This window comes from Dipodomys merriami, unplaced genomic scaffold (genome assembly GCF_024711535.1).
Source record: "Dipodomys merriami isolate MVZ:Mamm:240054 unplaced genomic scaffold, mDipMer1.0.p SCAF_28, whole genome shotgun sequence".
Lineage (NCBI taxonomy): Eukaryota > Metazoa > Chordata > Mammalia > Rodentia > Heteromyidae > Dipodomys > Dipodomys merriami.
Window position 1 is genome coordinate 1154700 of NW_027204270.1, and position 17850 is coordinate 1172549.

Consider the following 17850-nt stretch of genomic DNA (forward strand, 5'->3'; position numbering starts at 1 on the left):
CTTTGTTCTTAACTACCATGATGGCTTTTGAGGGCCTGGAATTATAAATATATATATTATATTTTAATTGTTTGAGATTATTTTGACATATTTCTTTGATACGTGAAGCTTGTTTTGCCTTTGATTAATTTAAATTTGTTCTCACGCAAATTTGAATGGTTAAAAAACCATCAAAACCGACCAGAGCAGGCCAGGTCTGTGGGTTTAACACACGGAATTTTCACTATCTTGGGGGGAAAATAGAACCTACAGCATGTCTACTTTTTGATGTGATAAAAAAATACTCAAGCATCTTACTAAGTGACTTTTTCATCCTGCCTTCAGTATTAAAGGTTGACCCCTGGCTTGTGCAGTCTCTCCCAGCCCAGCCTTGCCTTCTGTAGGGGGGAGGGGAAGGAAGGGGAGGGCCAGTCTTGCCATTAGCCACCCAAAGGACACTTTAGGCTTGGTCTGCACAGATGTCCCACTCTTGGGGGAGGGCCACATCTCCCACCCACTACACTTTTAGACATGAAATACTGTCAGTGGTATAGTTTTCATTTGCCAACTTTTGGGCATCTAAAATTAAGCTCTTTCTTTACAAGTCCATATTTGATTCTTTTGTACATCTGACCTGACATTCTAAGTTGATAACTATGTGGAGTGCTCTGGAACTTTTGGTTTTCATTTTCCATGTCAGTCAGTGCGGAGGCTGAAATGTGATGGAAAACTGCACCTGAGTGGAGTGGTGTGAATTTAGGACCAAGTAGGGTAGTTGTATATGCCCATGCTCCGGTTTCTCCCACAGGGACTCTCGGGAACACCAAAGCCGTGGTGCTGCTGGTGGGCCTCAGCCCTGCCTTCTGCAGAGGCCCAACCCATGTCTCATGAAACCCTCTGGGTCTTCTTACTTGCCAGCATGTCCGTGGAATTTGTTTCTTAGGGGGCACCAAGCTGTCTGAGTGAGCTAATACCTGGAAATACCCAGAGGCAAGGGCAGGCTGGGGGCAAGCTGAGTGGGGGGCGGGTCGTGCAGTGACCTGGGGTAAGCAGGTGCCACTGCCCCTGTGGGCCTCCTTGGTCAGACCTCCCCAAACGTGCACACGACAGGTAATGCCCCAAGCGGGCTCTGCCACCAGTGTAGACTCTCCTCACCTGCCTTCTGGCTAGTATGAAGATCCGGATTTCTCCATACAGGAAGCAAGCCAAGTATGTGCCTGATGTCTCAGGCAGGGTGCTGGAGATGGCTTACTCGGCTCCCAGCATGGGGCCATTTGACCACACTGTGCCACTCCTGTGCCAGGGCTCAGCGCTGCCTGTGTGGCCTCACCGAGGAACCCTCTGAAGACATGAATAAAATCCTCTCTGGCCAACTTCTGATTAGTTCTCAGCTGCATGACTCAAGGAGGGGAGGAGGGGACCTTAGACCATCTTAACAAGACTCTGGAGAAAGACAGTGTGCCAAACAGCAGCCTGCGTGTGGGGCCCCCTTGTGGACTTCTACGTGACAAAAAACAAAAGTTGTGAGAATTTTACCATTTCTATGCAAGTACAGTTAACCCTGAAGACCGTTTACTCCACCTCATCTGGGGCTGGGCTGTCAGCGGTAGTGCCGTAGGTAGACCAGCTTCTGGGGAGAGAACTTCTCCCTGCAGAGGGGGCACTCTGTCTGTGGGGGAGAGGAAAGTCATGTCAGCTGGGGTGGCCCTGACCCTACTGCATCTCCCAAGAGGTGCACACAAACACAAGGCCATGTCCCTACTTTTCAACCATGAAGCAGCTTGCCCAGTGCTAGCTCCAATGCTGTGCCCAAGCATTGGACACACGGGGCCTCTCCAGGGCTTTTCCCATGTCTGTGTCCAGCATGCTCAGCCAGCTGCTGTGGAGGGTTTTGTCTCATCAAACATGTCAGGCTGAGTGTGCTATTCTGATCCATTCTGACCCTCAGGTCCCACTATGAATGGACCTTAGACCCTCCTCTCAGGACGTACTGGACTTGCTGGGTGCTCAGGAATCTGCCCACACCTTGGCACTGCTGGCTCATGTTTCTGGAGAATGGATGCTTGTGCCTTCATCCTGCTGCTAAGCCCAGGATGGCCACTCTGGAACTTAGACAGGGCTGTAGCCACTGAAAACCTCCCTTACAATGGCAGCCAGAGCTCCTGGCAGGACAGTGGATCACCAGGGAAGCATTTCTTTGGAGGCCAGCCGCTTTGAGAGGGCACCACGTGTGCCCTGGGCATCTGACCTGATAACAGCGGACATGGGCACAGGGAGGGTCTGGCATATGTAAACTGCACCAGAGTTCTGTGCACCCAAGACTCTGGAGGCAGCCTGGGCCCGGTCTCTGCACCCGGCACAAGCATTTGGCTTGTACTTTCAGCCAGGCCTCAACAGGCAGGACTTGGACCTTTAGCCCCAAATAACAGCCCCATAGCAGACCTACTTCAAGATGCCCACCCCGCCACCCTCAGTGTGGGCTGCAGGCCTGGGTGGCACGCACCTTGGTGTTACACCACTCAGTGATGCACTCCCAGCAGAAGAGGTGGCCGCAGGGTGTGGCTGTGGAGTGCCTGCGCTCCTCCAGGCATAGGGTGCAGAGAGGGGTTCTGGAAACAGCTCGCTCCTCCAGGGAACCTCTGGGAAGGGGGACATTCGGGTGAGTCCTTCCACAGCTGCTGTGCTGAGCCCCCTGCCGCTGTCCTCCCCCAGCGGGCCCCCATCCCCCCTCACCTGCGGTGGGACAGGTGGCGGTGCAGCTTCCACTCCTTCCTGGCGCGCTGCCTCTGCCGGAAGCTGTACAGCTGCAGCCCCACCCAGAGTGCCAGGTGTGCTAGGGAGATGAGACCTAGCAGCCTGTAGCCTGCTTGGGCCCTCAGGTCTTCTCGGGGCAGGTGGCGAGTGCGGAGCTGTCAGGGAAGGTGGCCCCATGCCCATCAGGACCCCAAGGGGACCTGGCCTCTGTCTGCTGGATGTCCTGCATTCAGTGACCCAGGCCTCCACCTGGCCTGAGAGGCTTGGACCTGAGAGGTCAGGTTTGGAGTCCAAGGGGAAGCTTTAGGTAAAGGCCATGAAGCTGGATGGGGAATCCTCCCAGGGGAGGATTCTGAGGTCATCCGATAACCACGTCTCAGGGAGAAGGGAACCAGCCAGGACTCCTAGGAGCATGGTGCAGGGAGCTGGCACGCAGACTACCCACCAGATGCCCTGCCTCACTACTTCAGCAAGGCTTGTGGCCCCTCTGGGGATGCTGCGACCGTGTCCCCATCTCTCCCAGTTGGTGACTGAAGCGAGAGCCTCTTAATGCTCTACCTCCCGTGCCCCTCCCACTGCCAGCTGGGCCCTACTCTCCATGGAGGAGCCCTGTGCTCATTCTTGAGACACTCAGCAAGCTCTCTGGGCAAGAGGACTGTGCCAAAACACTGCCAGTCTGCATCGCTGAAGACAGATCAGACAGTTCCATGACAGGACTGCTGGTGCTCCACTGGTTGTGAAGTTGGGTTGGCCTGACAGCAGAGGGGCCGGGGCAGGGAGACATGGTGGGACCACAGGGAAGCTTTGGGGACAGATCCGCTAGGAGACGAGGCTGACAGCTAGGTGGGCCGACCATGGGGCCAGGCGGGGGGGGGGGGGGGGTGGGGTGCCTGGCTGGCCGTGCTAAGGCCATGTAGTCGCCATGGGTCACAGCTGGAAAAGTACCCTGGACCATGATCTAAGACCCTGCTTCTCTGTCAGGACTGCTGGACAGTGGTGGGCAAAGACCCTGGGGGGTATGGTAGGAAGAGGGAAAAAGAAAGGAGCTAGCTAGTGCCCACACTTGGCTCCATGGCAGCTAAGATGCCCATTCTATAAAGCAGAGAAATAGACACAGTCACAGGCTTGTAGCAGGGACCCACCATGAGGTGGACCAGTCCCCTTGGTCAGTGCCCACACCCCCACTTCCTGGCCACCCCATGTGCTAGCTGCAGGAAGAAAGATTTTCTCTACTCCCTTTCTCTACTCCTGGCAACTGTAACTGAACAAAATGGACTGTTTTCTAAGCATTGCGGTCTCAGCATTTAAAGCACTCTGCGGTGACTAGGTCACCAGCATGGGCCTGCAAAGGCCAGGTCTGCACAGAACAGAGACCCACCATATCCCCCGCCCTGCACTGCTACTTACGTAAGTGACACCCACAAGCCTTTTAGCTAGGTGGTAGAAAGCACCATGGATGTAAAACCAGGCAACATGGAACCTATGTAGGTAGGCGAGGCCTTGTCTGAGGATGGAGACTGTGCGCTGAAGGGTCTTCCTCTGTTGTTCAGTCAGGGAAGTTGCACGGCGACGCACCCAGCGCCGCGCTCCTGACCGGCTGCGCCCACTGGGCACCAGGCTGCCCTGTGAGGGCCGTGCACCGTCGCCATCCGCCTGAAGTTCCTGCTCCAAGGGCAGCAGGGCCTTGTCCAGCAGGTAGGGCAGTACTGCGTGCAGTGCCACCAGCACTCCACGGCGGAGCCTGGAGGGCACACGCCGCTGGGACCCATCCACCTGGACGATGCCAACGTACTCCTCCCCAAGGGTCTGGTAGCCTGAGAGGTTGAGGATGGTGCACACTGATGAGGGCCTGACAAAGGGGTGGGCTCCTGGGCCAGCCTGCTCTTAGCCCCAGACCCTAGCCCTGCCCATCATCCTTGCCCCTCCTCTCCCCCCCAGCCTGTCACCCTTAAGCCTTGCCTAAGGCAAAGATGACCTTCTGTTGCTGAGCTGTGGCCTCATCAAGCCCCGAGGCTGGCCGATTCACCACAGCCGGTGACTGGCTGACTGGCTGCCGTGAGCTCCTGGGCTCTGGCTCAGGATCCCCCTCCCGCTGTTGCTGGTTTTTCCTTGTAGTCTGTGTTCAGTCCCGCTTACTGTCCCTCCTCCATCATCCCCTGCCCAAGTGATGATCCAGTCCACCTCCCACATACTGATGTAGACTCCACTTACAGCCCAGTCTGGGCCTGGCTCATTCCTGAATCCCAAGTTTCCAAGTCAGTGCCAGCCTGACATTACCATGTGGTGTTGGATAAACACCTCCAAACTCACTCCTGCCAAGAGCAGGCTCCAAGCCCCACCTAGGAAAGTCTGCTTCCCTACTTCCTATCTCTGCCGAAGGTGATGAGTGAGGGACTTCTTGTGCCCGGTGCATTCTGGACTCTTCTTCCCCATGTGTCTCACCAAGACCCAGGCTCATACAGCCTCTGTGTAAGTGTCCTTCCACCTCTCTCCCCGTGGTCTGGTTATGGCTAGCAGTCAGCCCCTCTCCTGCCTGTGACCTACAATGACCCACACCTTGTAGGGGGAAAACCCAATCTGCGAAGGCAGCCTCCATTTCAGCGCTGTGCTCCCGTTGCTTGCTCTGCTTTCAACAGAACAGGCCCTTTACCCTGAAGGGCTCACGGCCTCCCAGGAGGCTACTTGATGTTTATCATGTCTCCAACAAGAATATGTTCCTGTTCCATGGTGACCCTTCTTGTGTAGGACTGGCTGACACCTCGCAGGTGCGCGCCAAGTCCGAGACCTTCCTTTGGTGTCTCCTCTAAAGGATGGCCACCAGTCTTGGCCCACTGCCAGCACCATGACCCGCTCCTGTCGCCACGATCAGCCAATGAGAAACTGGTACCAGGGTGGAGGTCCCCGGGAAGTGAACACTACTGAGGGTCGCATCCAGCGCGGCCTGAGGCTTCTCCCGGCCTCCCTGCCCCCTCCCACTACCCCGTCTTCTGACTTGGGCCTGCTGAGCACGGCTACCTGCCACTGTGGTGAGGCCGAAGTAGGCGACGTCCGAAAGCAGCTCGAGCTCCTTCCTCCACTCCAGCCACTTCTTTGCACCTGCGAGGAGAAGCGCGTTACTCGGGGGAGGCGGCGGGCTCCTCTGGACTCGGCGGGCACGCCGTCCCTCCGGTGCGGAGCTTCTCGTCCCCGGAGCACCGGCCGGCAGCACAGACCGTCCCGAGCAGCGCGGGCGGCCCGCAGGCCGCTCTCCGGGCCGCCGGGCAGCTGTCCTCCACTCCGGAAGGCCCCGGGCCAGATCTGCCCGCCCGAGCGAGCAGAGGCCGCAGCAGGGCCCACGGGAGGGCGTCGGGGAAGCACCCCGGCCGTCCGGGGGCCTCCGGCAGCCCCGGGGCGCTCACCCGCCAGGCTGTGCACGGCGCCGCCGGCCGCGCCCCGCAGGCCGCCGCGGTAGTGCTCGTCCTTCTGCGCCGAGCGGATCACCTCTGCTGGACCGGCCCGCGCCATGGCCGCAGAGCCCGAGGTCCCCGACGCGCCCGCGCGGGCCCAGTCTGATGACGTAGGACGTAGCTCGGCGTGCGGTGCGGGCTTCTTGTGTCACGCGGACGGGGGCGGGGCCAGGCCCGAGCCCGGCTGGGCAGGAGGGGGCGGGGCCTGGAGCGGGGTGGGGCCTGGAGCGGGGTGGGGCCTGGTGCAGGGCGGGGCCTGGAGAGTGGGCAGCGTAACGGGTTGGACGGAGGGCGGAGCTGGGATGGGGGCGGGGCCTGCACGGTGGGGCGGGGCCAGGCACGAGCCCGGCTGGGCGGGGGGCGGGGCCTGAGGAATGGGGCGGAGCCTAATAAATGGGGCGGGGTCACGCGGCGCTAAGAGCTGGGCGCGGGCGTCCTCTTCTGTCGGGTGGCTCCTGACGTCCAGTCCCGGGCGAGCGCGGGGCCTCGGGGGGGCCCCCTGGGACGACGGCGGCGGGACGGCTGTCCGCGCCCACGGGGGCTCGGGCCGGGGTGGGGGTTGGGGGGCGGGGCCCCGCGGCGCCGTCCTGATCCGGCCGAGGGCGCCGCGCTCCGGGTCCTGCGGGCGGACGGCGGCAGGGCGCCGGGGCCGGCCTCGGCTCCGGTCTCGTCCCGGAGGCTCCGGGGTACGAAGGTCTCCGGACGGGGCGGCCCGGCGGGGTCCGAGCAGGAGGCGCGGCCCAGGCGGCAGCGCGGAGCTGCTCCGAAGTCCCCGGCAGCGCCCAACACGGCCCGCGGCCCGCGCAGGCCTTGCCCGAGGCCTGCTCCTGCGCTCGGCCACGGGGCGGGGCGGGGGCCAGGAGCCGGGGGGGGGAGGGGAGGGGAGGGGAGGACGAGGACGAGGAGGAGGACGAGGACGAGGAGGAGGACGAGGAGGACGAGGAGGACGAGGAGGAGGAGGAGGACGAGGAGGAGGAGGAGGACGAGGAGGAGGAGGAGGAGGAGGACGAGGAGGACGAGGAGGAGGACGAGGACGAGGAGGAGGAGGAGGACGAGGAGGAGGACGAGGAGGAGGAGGAGGACGAGGAGGAGGACGAGGAGGAGGACGAGGAGGAGGACGAGGACGAGGAGGAGGACGAGGAGGAGGAGGAGGAGGACGAGGAGGAGGACGAGGAGGAGGACGAGGAGGAGGACGAGGAGGACGAGGAGGAAGAGGAGGAAGAGGAGGAAGAGGAGGAGGAAGAGGAGGAGGAGGAGGAGGAGGAGGAGGACGAGGAGGAGGACGAGGAGGAGGAGGAGGAGGACGAGGAGGAGGAGGAGGACGAGGAGGAGGACGAGGAGGACGAGGAGGAGGAGGAGGAGGACGAGGAGGAGGAGGAGGACGAGGAGGAGGAAGAGGAGGAGGAAGAGGAGGACGAGGACGAGGAGGACGAGGAGGAGGACGAGGAGGACGAGGAGGAGGAGGAGGAGGAGGAGGAGGAGGAGGACGAGGAGGAGGAGGAGGAGGACGAGGAGGAGGAAGAGGAGGACGAGGACGAGGAGGACGAGGAGGAAGAGGAGGACGAGGAGGAGGAGGAGGAGGACGAGGAGGACGAGGAGGAGGACGAGGAGGAGGACGAGGAGGAGGAGGACGAGGAGGAGGAGGAGGACGAGGAGGAAGAGGAGGAGGACGAGGAGGAGGACGAGGAGGAGGACGAGGAGGAGGACGAGGAGGACGAGGAGGAGGACGAGGAGGAGGAGGACGAGGACGAGGAGGACGAGGAGGAAGAGGAGGAGGACGAGGATGATGATGAGGAGGAGGAGGAGGATGAGGAAGAGGATGAGGACGAGGAGGACTAAGAGGAGGAGGAGGACAAGGAGGAGGAGGACGAGGAGCAGGAGGACAAGGAGGACGAGGAGGAGGAGGACGAGGAGGAGGACGAGGACGAGGACGAGGACGAGGACGAGGAGGAGGACAAGGAGGAGGAGGACGAGGAGGAGGAGGACAAGGAGGACGAGGAGGAGGAGGACGAGGACGAGGACGAGGAGGAGGACGAGGACGAGGAGGACGAGGAGCAGGAGGACAAGGAGGACGAGGACGAGGAGGACGAGGACGAGGAGGACGACGAAGAGGAGGACGACGACAACGAAGAGGAGGAGGAGGACGAGGAGGAAGGCTGTTTGTTGTCCTGGGGTGGGGGACTTAGGGTTGTGTGCGTTCACATCATTCACATCGCAGCCCCAGATCTCCGTCTGATCCTGGCCTTCGACCCTGGGCCCCCGGGTGGGGCTGCACCGTCCCGGCTCCGACCCTCGGGCAGAACCCTGCATGGCCAGCAGGGGGCGGCAACGCTTTTCTGCTCTGCACTCCGTGGGTTCAATGAAAGTCCCAGCGACTATGACCCAGAATGCCCCCCCACACACACCCCCAGCCTCAGGAAGAAGATGGGGAAGGAGGGTGGGGCAGCTCCCAGGGGAGAGAGGGCAGAAGATGGGATGGACAGGTACCCTTACCTTCCCTCCTCCCGCCCCTGGAGAGAGGACCTGGGGCCCCAGTGAGCTGCAGTGCTCTGGGGCGTCAGGTCTGAAGGGGTCGGGAGTGCTTACCCGGAGAAGCGGCATCTGTCCCCTGTCACCTTCCTTTGGCCTCCTGTTGTCCAAGCCGCTGGGACTGTGGCCTGAACAGTGGCTCTGGATAGACTCCATCCTGCTCCAGGGGCCAAGGGTGGGCAAGTCCTTCAGCGAACACGGCCGCAGACATGGAGGAAAGTGGCTGACCAAAGCCAGCCTGGCCTTGGGGTTCCATTGGGGGCCACCTCGGACTCTAAGCCAAGGGTGAAGCTGTTTGTGGGCACTACTGGGGAGCCCTGCTACTCCTCGCTAGCCTCTGCCCTCCCGCAGCCCGGGGCTGGCTGACCTCTGCCCTCCCGCAGCCTCACGGGGCTGGCTGACCTCTGCCCTCCCCCAGCCTCACGGGGCTGGCTGACCTCTGCCCTCCCCCAGCCTCACGGGGCTGGCTGACCTCTGCCCCCAGCCTCATGGGGCTGGCTGACCTCTGCCCTCCCCCAGCCTCACGGGGCTGGCTGACCTCTGCCCCCAGCCTCATGGGGCTGGCTGACCTCTGCCCTCCCCCAGCCTCACGGGGCTGGCTGACCTCTGCCCTCCCGCAGGCTCCCTGGCCCTTCGTTGTACACAGTGCACATGGTGCAGGCCTCAGTTTTCCAGCCTGTGAAATGGAAATGATGATAGCAGTTAGCTGGTACTTATTATTATTAATTATTAGCGTTAGTGGTCTAAGGAGGGTTTCGCTGTGACAGAACCTTACAAGAATCCCATATGCCCAGCAGCCTCGTTCTCTCTGCCGCTCTCCCCTCTCTTCCCTACCACCTTCTTCAAACAGTGACAACAGGTCTCACTGTTCTCGTCTCATGCGTAGAAACGACTCCAGCCATGCCCACCCGGGCTGATACCTGACCCTGACAGAGCCTCTTTCCCTCTCCCTTCACTCCTGTTTTTGGAGTGTGTCAGTCATGCTGAGGAGCTGGGATTTCTGCTGCTGTGGCAGCGTCCAGTGGTCTGGTTGGCGGAATCTGCGTCCCTGGCAAACCCCGGGAACACAGAAGCTGCTGGTGCACCTGCCCTTGCGGGGACTCTTCATAGCTTCTCTCCTACCCAGGACACCAGCGTCTGGGGTCTCATGTGCCCTCCCTCCAGCACGCCGCTCGGGCCTCCTGCTCCACAGCCTTTCACTGGTGAGGAGGCCAGGGGCAGGGAGTTCAGTGGTGTGGCGGGGGTGGGTGGGGGAGCCCGGCCACGTCCACCCCAGGCCATCTCCCCTCCTGCCGTCACGCAGGCCCGGGGCACCTGCTGGCGTGGCACCTGCGCACGCCGCTGGGGCAGAGGTTGGCACCGTTCGCGTGGCTGCTGTGTCCATGGAGCTCCAGCCACTGCAAAGCAGCCTGGAGGCGGGAAAGGAGAAAAAGAGAGGCGAGCCCTCCTCCCAGGCCTCTCGTCCAGCCTGGGTGGCCAAACGGTGGAGTCCACTTTTGTTCCCTCTGGCCTTTCTTGTCGGGGTGGTGGCGCCTCGCTTTCTGCGGGGATGGGGAGGAGGGGCCTGGTCCGGGAGGCCCTTTCCGGGCCACTGGGAAGGACAGGGCAGCAGACCTGGGCGTGGAGCAGGCTGGGCACTGGTGCAGTTTCTAGGAGCCCTGTGCCTAGGGGCTCTGGACTCAGATGTGTGGCTCTGTGCCGCTCGGCCCTCTTCGGGACAGAGCCCCCCACCCCGCAGCTGGCACAGACAGGACCACAGGACCGTTAGGGTGTGCCCTGGCCCGGGAAGGGGGCCCCTGATAGGCCACCACAAACCTGGTGGAACAGGTTTCTCCACTGGCGGGGCAGCCAGGAGGAGGCCCGGCCCACGCTGCTCTGCACCCCCATTGCTGCACACGGAGGCCTGGAGGTATGGGAGCGCTGTGGTGGGGAGTGCAGGGGCCCTGGGAGGAGGGCGGCTGGGGAGGCCCCGGGCCCGGCTGGGGAGGCCCCGGGCCCGGGCAGCAGGCAGGGGCGGAGGTCTCCAGGGCCGCACTGGGAAGGACCGGTGCCCGAAGTGCCCTCTCAAGGGGCTCGTTGGGCAGGACTGCAGTGCCCGGCGCGGCTCGAGCCTGTGGTCCCTGGGAAGGGGCTCTGGGCGGTTCTCGGGCACAGGCAGTGACTGGGCTGCCTTGTGGAGGAAGAGCGTGTGCGCCTCCCGGGGGCTGAGGTGGGCGGTCAGTCACCGCTGGAGGCCCAGGCCTCGGGCACCAAGGAAGAGCTCCCAGCGGAGGGCCCTGGGAGGAGGGAGCGGGCTCCATCCTCACGGGAAGCCCGCGGTGCAGGCAGGGAAGCCCTTGTCCCACTCCATCCACCAACACAGGGAGGACCCGGTGCTGGCGCGCTGGCCCCGGAGCCCTGGGTGCCAAGCAGGGCCAGCGGGGCCCCGGGGAGGCCGGAGCCCGCGCAGCCCGCGTGCTGGCATGGGGTTTCGCGTGGGCATTGGAGGGTCAGGCCCGGTTGGGCGGACGGCGCCGAGGGCAGGCTGGCAGGGCGGCTGGTGGGGCTGGGGAACCCCACGGGACCCCGCAAGCTTCCTGGCGCAGAGGGTGGGGCCGTTTCCTCATCTGTCAATCGGGGCGGAGTCCCCTCCCCCTGGTCTCGAGGCCGCCTCTCCGGGGCTCAGGAGCTGGCGTTGGTGGGAGGGGGCGGTGCGGGGTCTGCTGGCCCTCGTTTGTGCCGAGACTGGTGAGGACGGCCAGGGCTGTAGGTGTCACTGCACCCCTCACCCCCCCATGCCAGGGCCCGGCCCCAAGCCTGGCACACACTCCACGCCCAGGAGCAAGCAAGGAGCCGCCACACGGCAGCCGTGTGAGCCGGGCGGGCAGCCAGCCGCTGGCCCGGGATGGTTGGGTTCCGAAGCCGTGGAGGGCTGGGTGCTTCCCTGGTCTTGTGAGCGTGGAGAACAGCGCAGAGTCATGTGTGGGGGCCTGGGCCTGCCATCTTGGGAAATGCAGACTGGACCATTTGGGCCCAGGGCCAGCTGGGGCCACACGTGGGATCTGTTCTCAAAGACAAGTGGGCGCGGTGGACGCGGGGGCGGGAGAGGTCTGAGGCCCCCCAAAAAACGCAAACCCTGTCTACAGTGCCACTCTAGAGCACTTGCCTAGCAAGCTCTCGCCCCTCATTCAAAGCCCAGACCGCCGCGAGCCCGGCAGGCCTGCACCGGGGTGCGGTACCCGGTGGCACCGCTGCCAGGCTCTGTGCCGCCTCCCCCGGCCCCACCGTGGCCGCCACCGTGGTTTTGTGAACAGAGCGGGACCCTGGGTGGGGGCTGGCCGCCCAGCACTGCCCGCTGGTGGGGGCTCTTTGCCCCGCAGGAGGTTGGGTGCGGGGGCTCCTGGAGTCCGCGCCTCCCGCCGCCCTCCCTCCAGCAGGGGTGGGGAGGGGCGCAGCTCCTCATCCCTCCTCTCACTTGTCTGGCAGGACTCTGCGGAGCCTCCGGGCTCTCCCTGGGTCGGGGGCTGTCTGAGGTTAGTCCAGGCCAGGCCGCCACTCCCGGAAGGGAGGTGGGCACGGTTTAGGGCCCTGGGGCTGGGCAGGGTGGGAGGAGGGCGTCCGGCTGCAGGGTCGCAGGCCCCTTGGGCACCTCCTGGGCCTGGTGCCTGCAGTCCGGGAGCAGAAGCTGGGTGGAGGGCTGGCAGCGGGCCTGAGCTGAGGGGCTCGTGGGCCTCTGGGAGTCGGGTTGAGAATGAGCTGGGTGAGCAGCACAGGGGTGTGGGCAGACGGCAGCCTGGACCGTCCAGGAGGCCTGGGCCCCTCAGATGAAGAGGCCTGGGAGGCGGGAAGATTCAGGCATCGTCTTCTCTTCCTGCTCTCCTCTGACCTCCGGTCTGTGGGGGCACGGGCTTGGGGGCAGAGGGCAGCTTCCTCCCAGACCCAGCAGCAGCGGGGATGTGTGAAACTCCCCGAGGAGCCTGGCTGGACCCCACGCCCGCCTGACTCTCTTGCCCAGCACGGGGCAGCGGAGGCAGTTGACCAAGGCTTTGGCTCCTGATGTGACATTTGCCAGTGTTTCCTTCACCCACCAAGTGCCCGCGTGTTTGTCAGTGTCCCCCAGGCCCCGGCATCCCCTGGGTGGGGAGGGCGTGTCAGTGGACATGTCTGCAGCCCCAGCTCAGTGTCCGAGAGTGAACTGGGTCTGGAGGCTGAGCTCTAGCCTGACCCCATCGGCTCTGAAGCCATGACTGTCTGTTCAGCTCCTGGGATGGGTTGAAGGCCAGTTCAGAGGCCGGGACACGATGTGGACAGGAGCTGGACTGGGAGGTGGTCAGCCTGGACCCTGTGTGGATATTGCCAGAGCCCTGGGCCGGAGGCCTGACTCCAGAGGCTTCAATGTAGATTTAATGGCTCACTCCCATACGCCGATGACAGAGACCCGTAGTGAGCCAGGCAACTCAGGAGGCTAAGATTTTTTTTTTTTTTGGATCCAGTCGTGGGGCCTGAACTCTGGGCCTGGGCGCTGTCCCTCAGCTCTTTAGCTCAAGGCTAGCGCTCTACCATTTGAGCCACAGTGCCACTTCCGGCTTTTTTCTTATGTGGTGCTGAGGAATCGAACCCAGGGCCTCAGGCATGCAAGGCAAGCACTCTACCACTGAGCGACCTTCCCAGCCCCAGGAGGCTGAGATCTGAGGATCATAGTTCAAAGCCAGCCCAGGCAGGAAAGTCCAAGAGACTCTTATCTCCAATTAAGGGTGCGCACACGCGCGCGCGCGCGCACACACACACACACTCACAGAATTGGAGCCAGGCTCAAGTGGCAGAGTGCTAACTTTAAACACAAAAGCTCAGGGACAGCAGCCAGGCCCTGAGTTCAAGCTCCAAGATGGCAGAGAGAGAAAGGGCGGGGGGAGGCAGAGAAAGAGAGAGGGAGAGAAAGGGAGAGAGAGGAAGAGAGAGGGAGATAGGGAGGGAGAGGGAGGGAGATTATGGACACACTGGCACCTTAGCCGGTCTTTGACGGGAGCTTTGGGTTTACAGAGACTTGGTGTGGAGTGAACCCGGGCACATTAAGCTGCTCCTGGCAAAGCGGGGAGCTCGATGCTTCTCCCAGCTCGGCTCTGGCCATCTGAGGGGCACAGTGTTTCCCACAAGGCCTCTCCTGCCGGCTTCTTGCTAGGGCGGCCTGCAAGGCTGTACTGGCCTGGGCATGCTTGGGCCCTGGTCACAGAGACGTAATAGATCAGCGCCGTCCTTCCTGGACCCTGAGCGGCTGCAGGAGAGGGACGGGCACCCAAGGTGGCGGTGGGGAGGGCGGGCGCCCGCCTGGGCAGGGCTCAGTGCCACGGAGCACCCGCAGCCCTGGCTCTTGGGTGTGAGGGAGGTGTGTCCTGCTCACGCTCCTGTCTGCCCCTCTGCGACAGGCCAGCCCTGCTGTCCCCTCCTCCTGCCTGGCGGCAGCTCTGCCTTTGCAGCTGGGCTGGGTCCTGCTGGAGTCCACCTTTCCCTCCTCCCTCCTCTCTCCGCTCCTGCCCTGTCCGTCCTCCCTCCTGCTCCTGCTAGCTCCTTCAGAGGTCTCGCGCCTGCTCTGGAGGCCCGGGACCTGTCCCTGTCCCCGCTCAGCCACCCCAGGCCCTGGCTGGCCTCGACTCCAGCCTGATGCTGAGGGTGTCTGCCTGTGGACAGGGCAATGGGCAGGGCTGGCCGCTGAGCTCTGCCGGTGACGAGGGCACCCACCCGGCTGGAGGAGGGCAGCACAACCAACCTCCTCCGGGACAGAAGGTCAGCGAAGGAGGCAGTGAGAATGGACATGGGTTTCCCAGGACGCTGCGGCCCCCTCCCCCCACCCCCCCGTTAGCTCTCATGTGGGGAGACATCTGCTGGCTCCGGCCCTCAGCCAGCATCAGCTCCTGTGGCGGTGAAGTCCGTCCCAGGGCCTTTGCACATGCTGCTCCTCATTACCGGTGTGCATCTTCCCTTGGGGGGAAGCCGAAGTCCAGTGGGCTCCAGTCCCCACTGAGCCCCACAGGAGCTCAGGAAGATCCAGTTAGGAGCCCAGGGACGGAGGGGCAGGCCCCACCTCTCCCTCCGCTGGCATGTGCTCCCCAACACTCAGGACCCCACCCAGCCAGTTGTGAGCCGCTGCGCTTGCTCAGAGCCTCTGCCCCGTTGGGTGCTCTGAGCAAGGCTGTCTGCTCACCCTCTCTTGCCTCTCCTCCAGACCTTAGGCCTTTAGTTCCACTGGTGCTGGAGAGATGGAGCTCCCCAAGTTCGCGTCTCCACACCTCCAGCTTCTGTGGGCTCAGCTTGGAAGGCGGGGGGGATGTCAAGGCCAAGCTGGGGTGTGGGGCCTCTCCGGGGGTGGGCATCTTGGCCGAGTGCCCCTTTGGTCCCCTGCCCCACGCCAAGCAACAGCCCTGAGCTGGGGGAGGGAGGCAGGGGCCAGGGTCCAGCGTGTGTCCAGCCCAGGCCTGGCTTTCCTGCCCCTCAGGAAAACTGAGGTTCTGGAAGCTTCTCGGGTGCCCAGCATAGCCTGCAAGCCGAGCTCTGACCACGGCTTCCTCCTCCCCAGGAGCCCCAGCACCCCAGGGCTCCTCGCCTGGCACATGCGCCGCTCTCCACCAACGCAGGCGCCGGCTCTCGGGGGGGGGGGCCCAGCATCCGCCACGGTGCTTTGCTCATGTCCCTCAGTACGGGGATCACAGCATGGCAAATACTCTAAACAATGACCAGCAGTGACCGAGGCCGCCGTCCCCGGAGCCCTCCCCACCTTTGTGCCCAGGTCCCCAAAGAGCTTTTTTTGTGTTGCTCGCGTCCAGGAGAGCTGTGGCGGCTGGGGCCAGCTTGTAAGACTTGATGGTTTCATCCCCAGTCATTCTGTGAGCTGGTGGTTGAGCACAGCCATTATTAAAATCAAATTAAACTAATTACATATGTAAAACACACAGATGACTTGAAAACAAAGGTAGCCAACCCTGGAGCGGAGCACTTCCTAATTATTTCCGCCCAGTGAGCCGCGCTCTTGTCGAGACACTGGCGGAGGAAGTGCGGTGGGATCTCTGGCCTCTTCCCAGCCTGGCGGTGGGAGCTGACGCCGGCCCTGGGGGAATGTCTACCCCCAGGACGCAGGCGCCTCCCTCCCTGGTACACCTCTGCAGCTTGGGGGTCCCCCCTGGCCAGCGCGCCCAAGGTCCGCCATCTCAGACCTACCACGGTGGAAACCCAAAGTACTGTTGGAACAATTTTTATTTGTGGAGTCGTGTTAAAAATAACAACAAACGGGTCACATGTAAATATAAATAACATTTAAGATGTACTTGCGCACATCAACAAAGAATAATAATCCAGGGAGAAGAGTGACATGATTTACTTTTTTTTTGTGGTTGCAAATCTCTCCAGCATCTGGCGTGGAGAAGACAACTGGGTCCGCTAGCCGCGTCTGCTTCCATCTGTCGCAATGTGTTGTTTTGGTTGAAGTATGTGAAGAAACGTGGCTTCACACAGATCCGGGATATGTGTTCTCTCCGGTGCCACGCTCAGCGGGGAGCCGGGGGGTGCACCCCGAAGTGATCTGTGGACTTCGGGGATTTAGCCAGCGACACATCCGTTGCTCCGTTTCTTGCCTTGAACCTAAAGGCCCCTCTTCCTGGTTCTGGAACATGTGTGTGGTCGCCTGGAAGATGGTGGTTCACCAAATGAGGCAGCTTCCCCCATCCCCCAAACGTGGACACATTTCATTATACACCATCTAAAAGCATCCTTCGCGGCGGCACCGACTGATCTGGTGAGCAAAGCCGTTGCCTGTTTGCGCGCCGACAGGCTCACAGCGGTGGATACACATTGTACAAAGCCCCAATTTTCACATGAGCTTGAATTTTATCACCGGCACTGAGCCCCGCCGGTTCCTCTCTTTTAAGTGGCAGGCTTCCGGTTTTTTTTTTCCCTTTGAGATGAGATTTTGCTGTGGCCTCAAACCCCAGCTCCAGGGATCTTTACCCCCGGCCTCTTAGGGAGCTGGGACTGCAAGTGTGTCCACAAGCCTTGTGTGTGCTGGTCCTAGGGTCCTGAACTTTTTTTTATTCAAGGCTAGTGCTCTACCACTTGAGCCACAGTTCCACCTCTAACTCTTTGCTGGTTAATTGGAGATGAGAATGTCCCAGACTTTCCTGCCCAGGCTGGCTTTGAACCACGATCCTCAGATCTCTGAGTAGCTAGGGTGACAGGCGTGAGCCACCACTGCCTGGCTGCTTCTTTTGCTTTTTGAGAAAGCAAGTCTAGATTGGCATGCCCTGGCTCATCCAGCAGTTGCCTTTGAGGTGCAAGCAGCGTCTCGGGCTGGGTGGTGTTGTGTGGATGGAGCCAGTGGCTCTATAACTCTCCGAAACTTCCCTTTGTCCCTGCCCCTCTTACTGTGGACGCTGAGCTTGGGGTTGGGGTTTGGTACCAGCGTGGTCACTGCTGGTACCGTCAAGGAGCAGGGGTGGTGAGGCTCCGTGCTGCCGAGGCCCTGTGGTCCCTGTGAATGCCAGCATGGGGTAGAGATGAGCCCTCCACTAGGACAGCAGAGTGGCATTCATGGGTCATTCACTGGGAGGCCAGCGCTGGGTCCGGAGTGGGGCGTGCGCTTTGTTCCCACCTTTCCCATCGAAGCCTTCAGGATGTGCTCTTCTTGTGCGTAAGGGTCTCGTATCCCCTTTCCCCTCTAGTGCCCGCAGGGGGCTGTGGTGGACATCTTCCCCCAAGTGTCTGAGGGGCCTGCGGGGCCGGGAGGCTGCCTCCTCCTGGGCCCCGGGCCGGGCCTGCATGCCCCTCCACGTCTCAGGGTGGGTGAAGCCTGCGGGGCCAGGCCGTCCGGCTCCACAACCTGGCTCCGGCTGGCTCAACCAGCTCCACAGTGGCTGAGCCTGCCTGGGCCTGCGGCTTCTCTGTCCTGTGCTGTCTGGAGGGCGACAGGGCCATGCAGAGGGGTGTTGAGTTGGGGCAGATGGCGGGGCAGGGGGCGGGGGTCTCTTGGGCAGCTTCTACAAGAGAGCCTAGCTCCAGGCTTGGGGTCCCCCGGCTGGGAACCCCCCTTCCTCACCTGGGGACAGAGGACACAGTTGGGGAGAGTGGGCTGTGGGGGTCAGTGGGCTCCACGTGGGAGGCGCTCGCCTGGACAGAGACT

At 62.2% G+C, this 17850-nt stretch overlaps 2 protein-coding genes across 4 annotated transcripts; both read right to left on the reverse strand.

Annotated features, from left to right (window-relative positions):
* Positions 1 to 162: 162 nt before the first annotated feature.
* Positions 163 to 6362, reverse strand: Pex10 (peroxisomal biogenesis factor 10). 3 transcript variants are annotated; one of them, XR_011375555.1, is made up of 8 exons: positions 6132 to 6362; positions 5749 to 5829; positions 4141 to 4547; positions 2713 to 2888; positions 2483 to 2618; positions 1561 to 1648; positions 1135 to 1479; positions 163 to 715 (listed from the first exon to the last, which is right to left on the reverse strand). XR_011375555.1 is itself a non-coding variant. In XM_070037155.1 (7 exons), exons 1-6 carry the CDS (start codon positions 6235 to 6237, stop codon positions 1580 to 1582), a joined length of 975 nt encoding a protein of 324 aa, XP_069893256.1. In that variant the 5' UTR covers positions 6238 to 6362; the 3' UTR covers positions 163 to 1479; positions 1561 to 1579. The 3 variants fall into 3 exon arrangements, 2 of the variants coding, with proteins under 2 accessions (XP_069893256.1, XP_069893255.1); XM_070037155.1 differs by having other exon boundaries at positions 163 to 1479; XM_070037154.1 differs by lacking the exons at positions 163 to 715; positions 1135 to 1479 and having other exon boundaries at positions 1496 to 1648; positions 6132 to 6361.
* A 231-nt stretch (positions 6363 to 6593) lies between these two features.
* On the reverse strand, positions 6594 to 9003 carry LOC138838436 (uncharacterized). Its single transcript, XM_070037942.1, has 3 exons — positions 8766 to 9003; positions 7987 to 8483; positions 6594 to 7011 (listed from the first exon to the last, which is right to left on the reverse strand). Exons 1-3 carry the CDS (start codon positions 8862 to 8864, stop codon positions 6594 to 6596), a joined length of 1014 nt encoding a protein of 337 aa, XP_069894043.1. The 5' UTR covers positions 8865 to 9003.
* Between the last annotated feature and the right edge of the window lie 8847 nt (positions 9004 to 17850).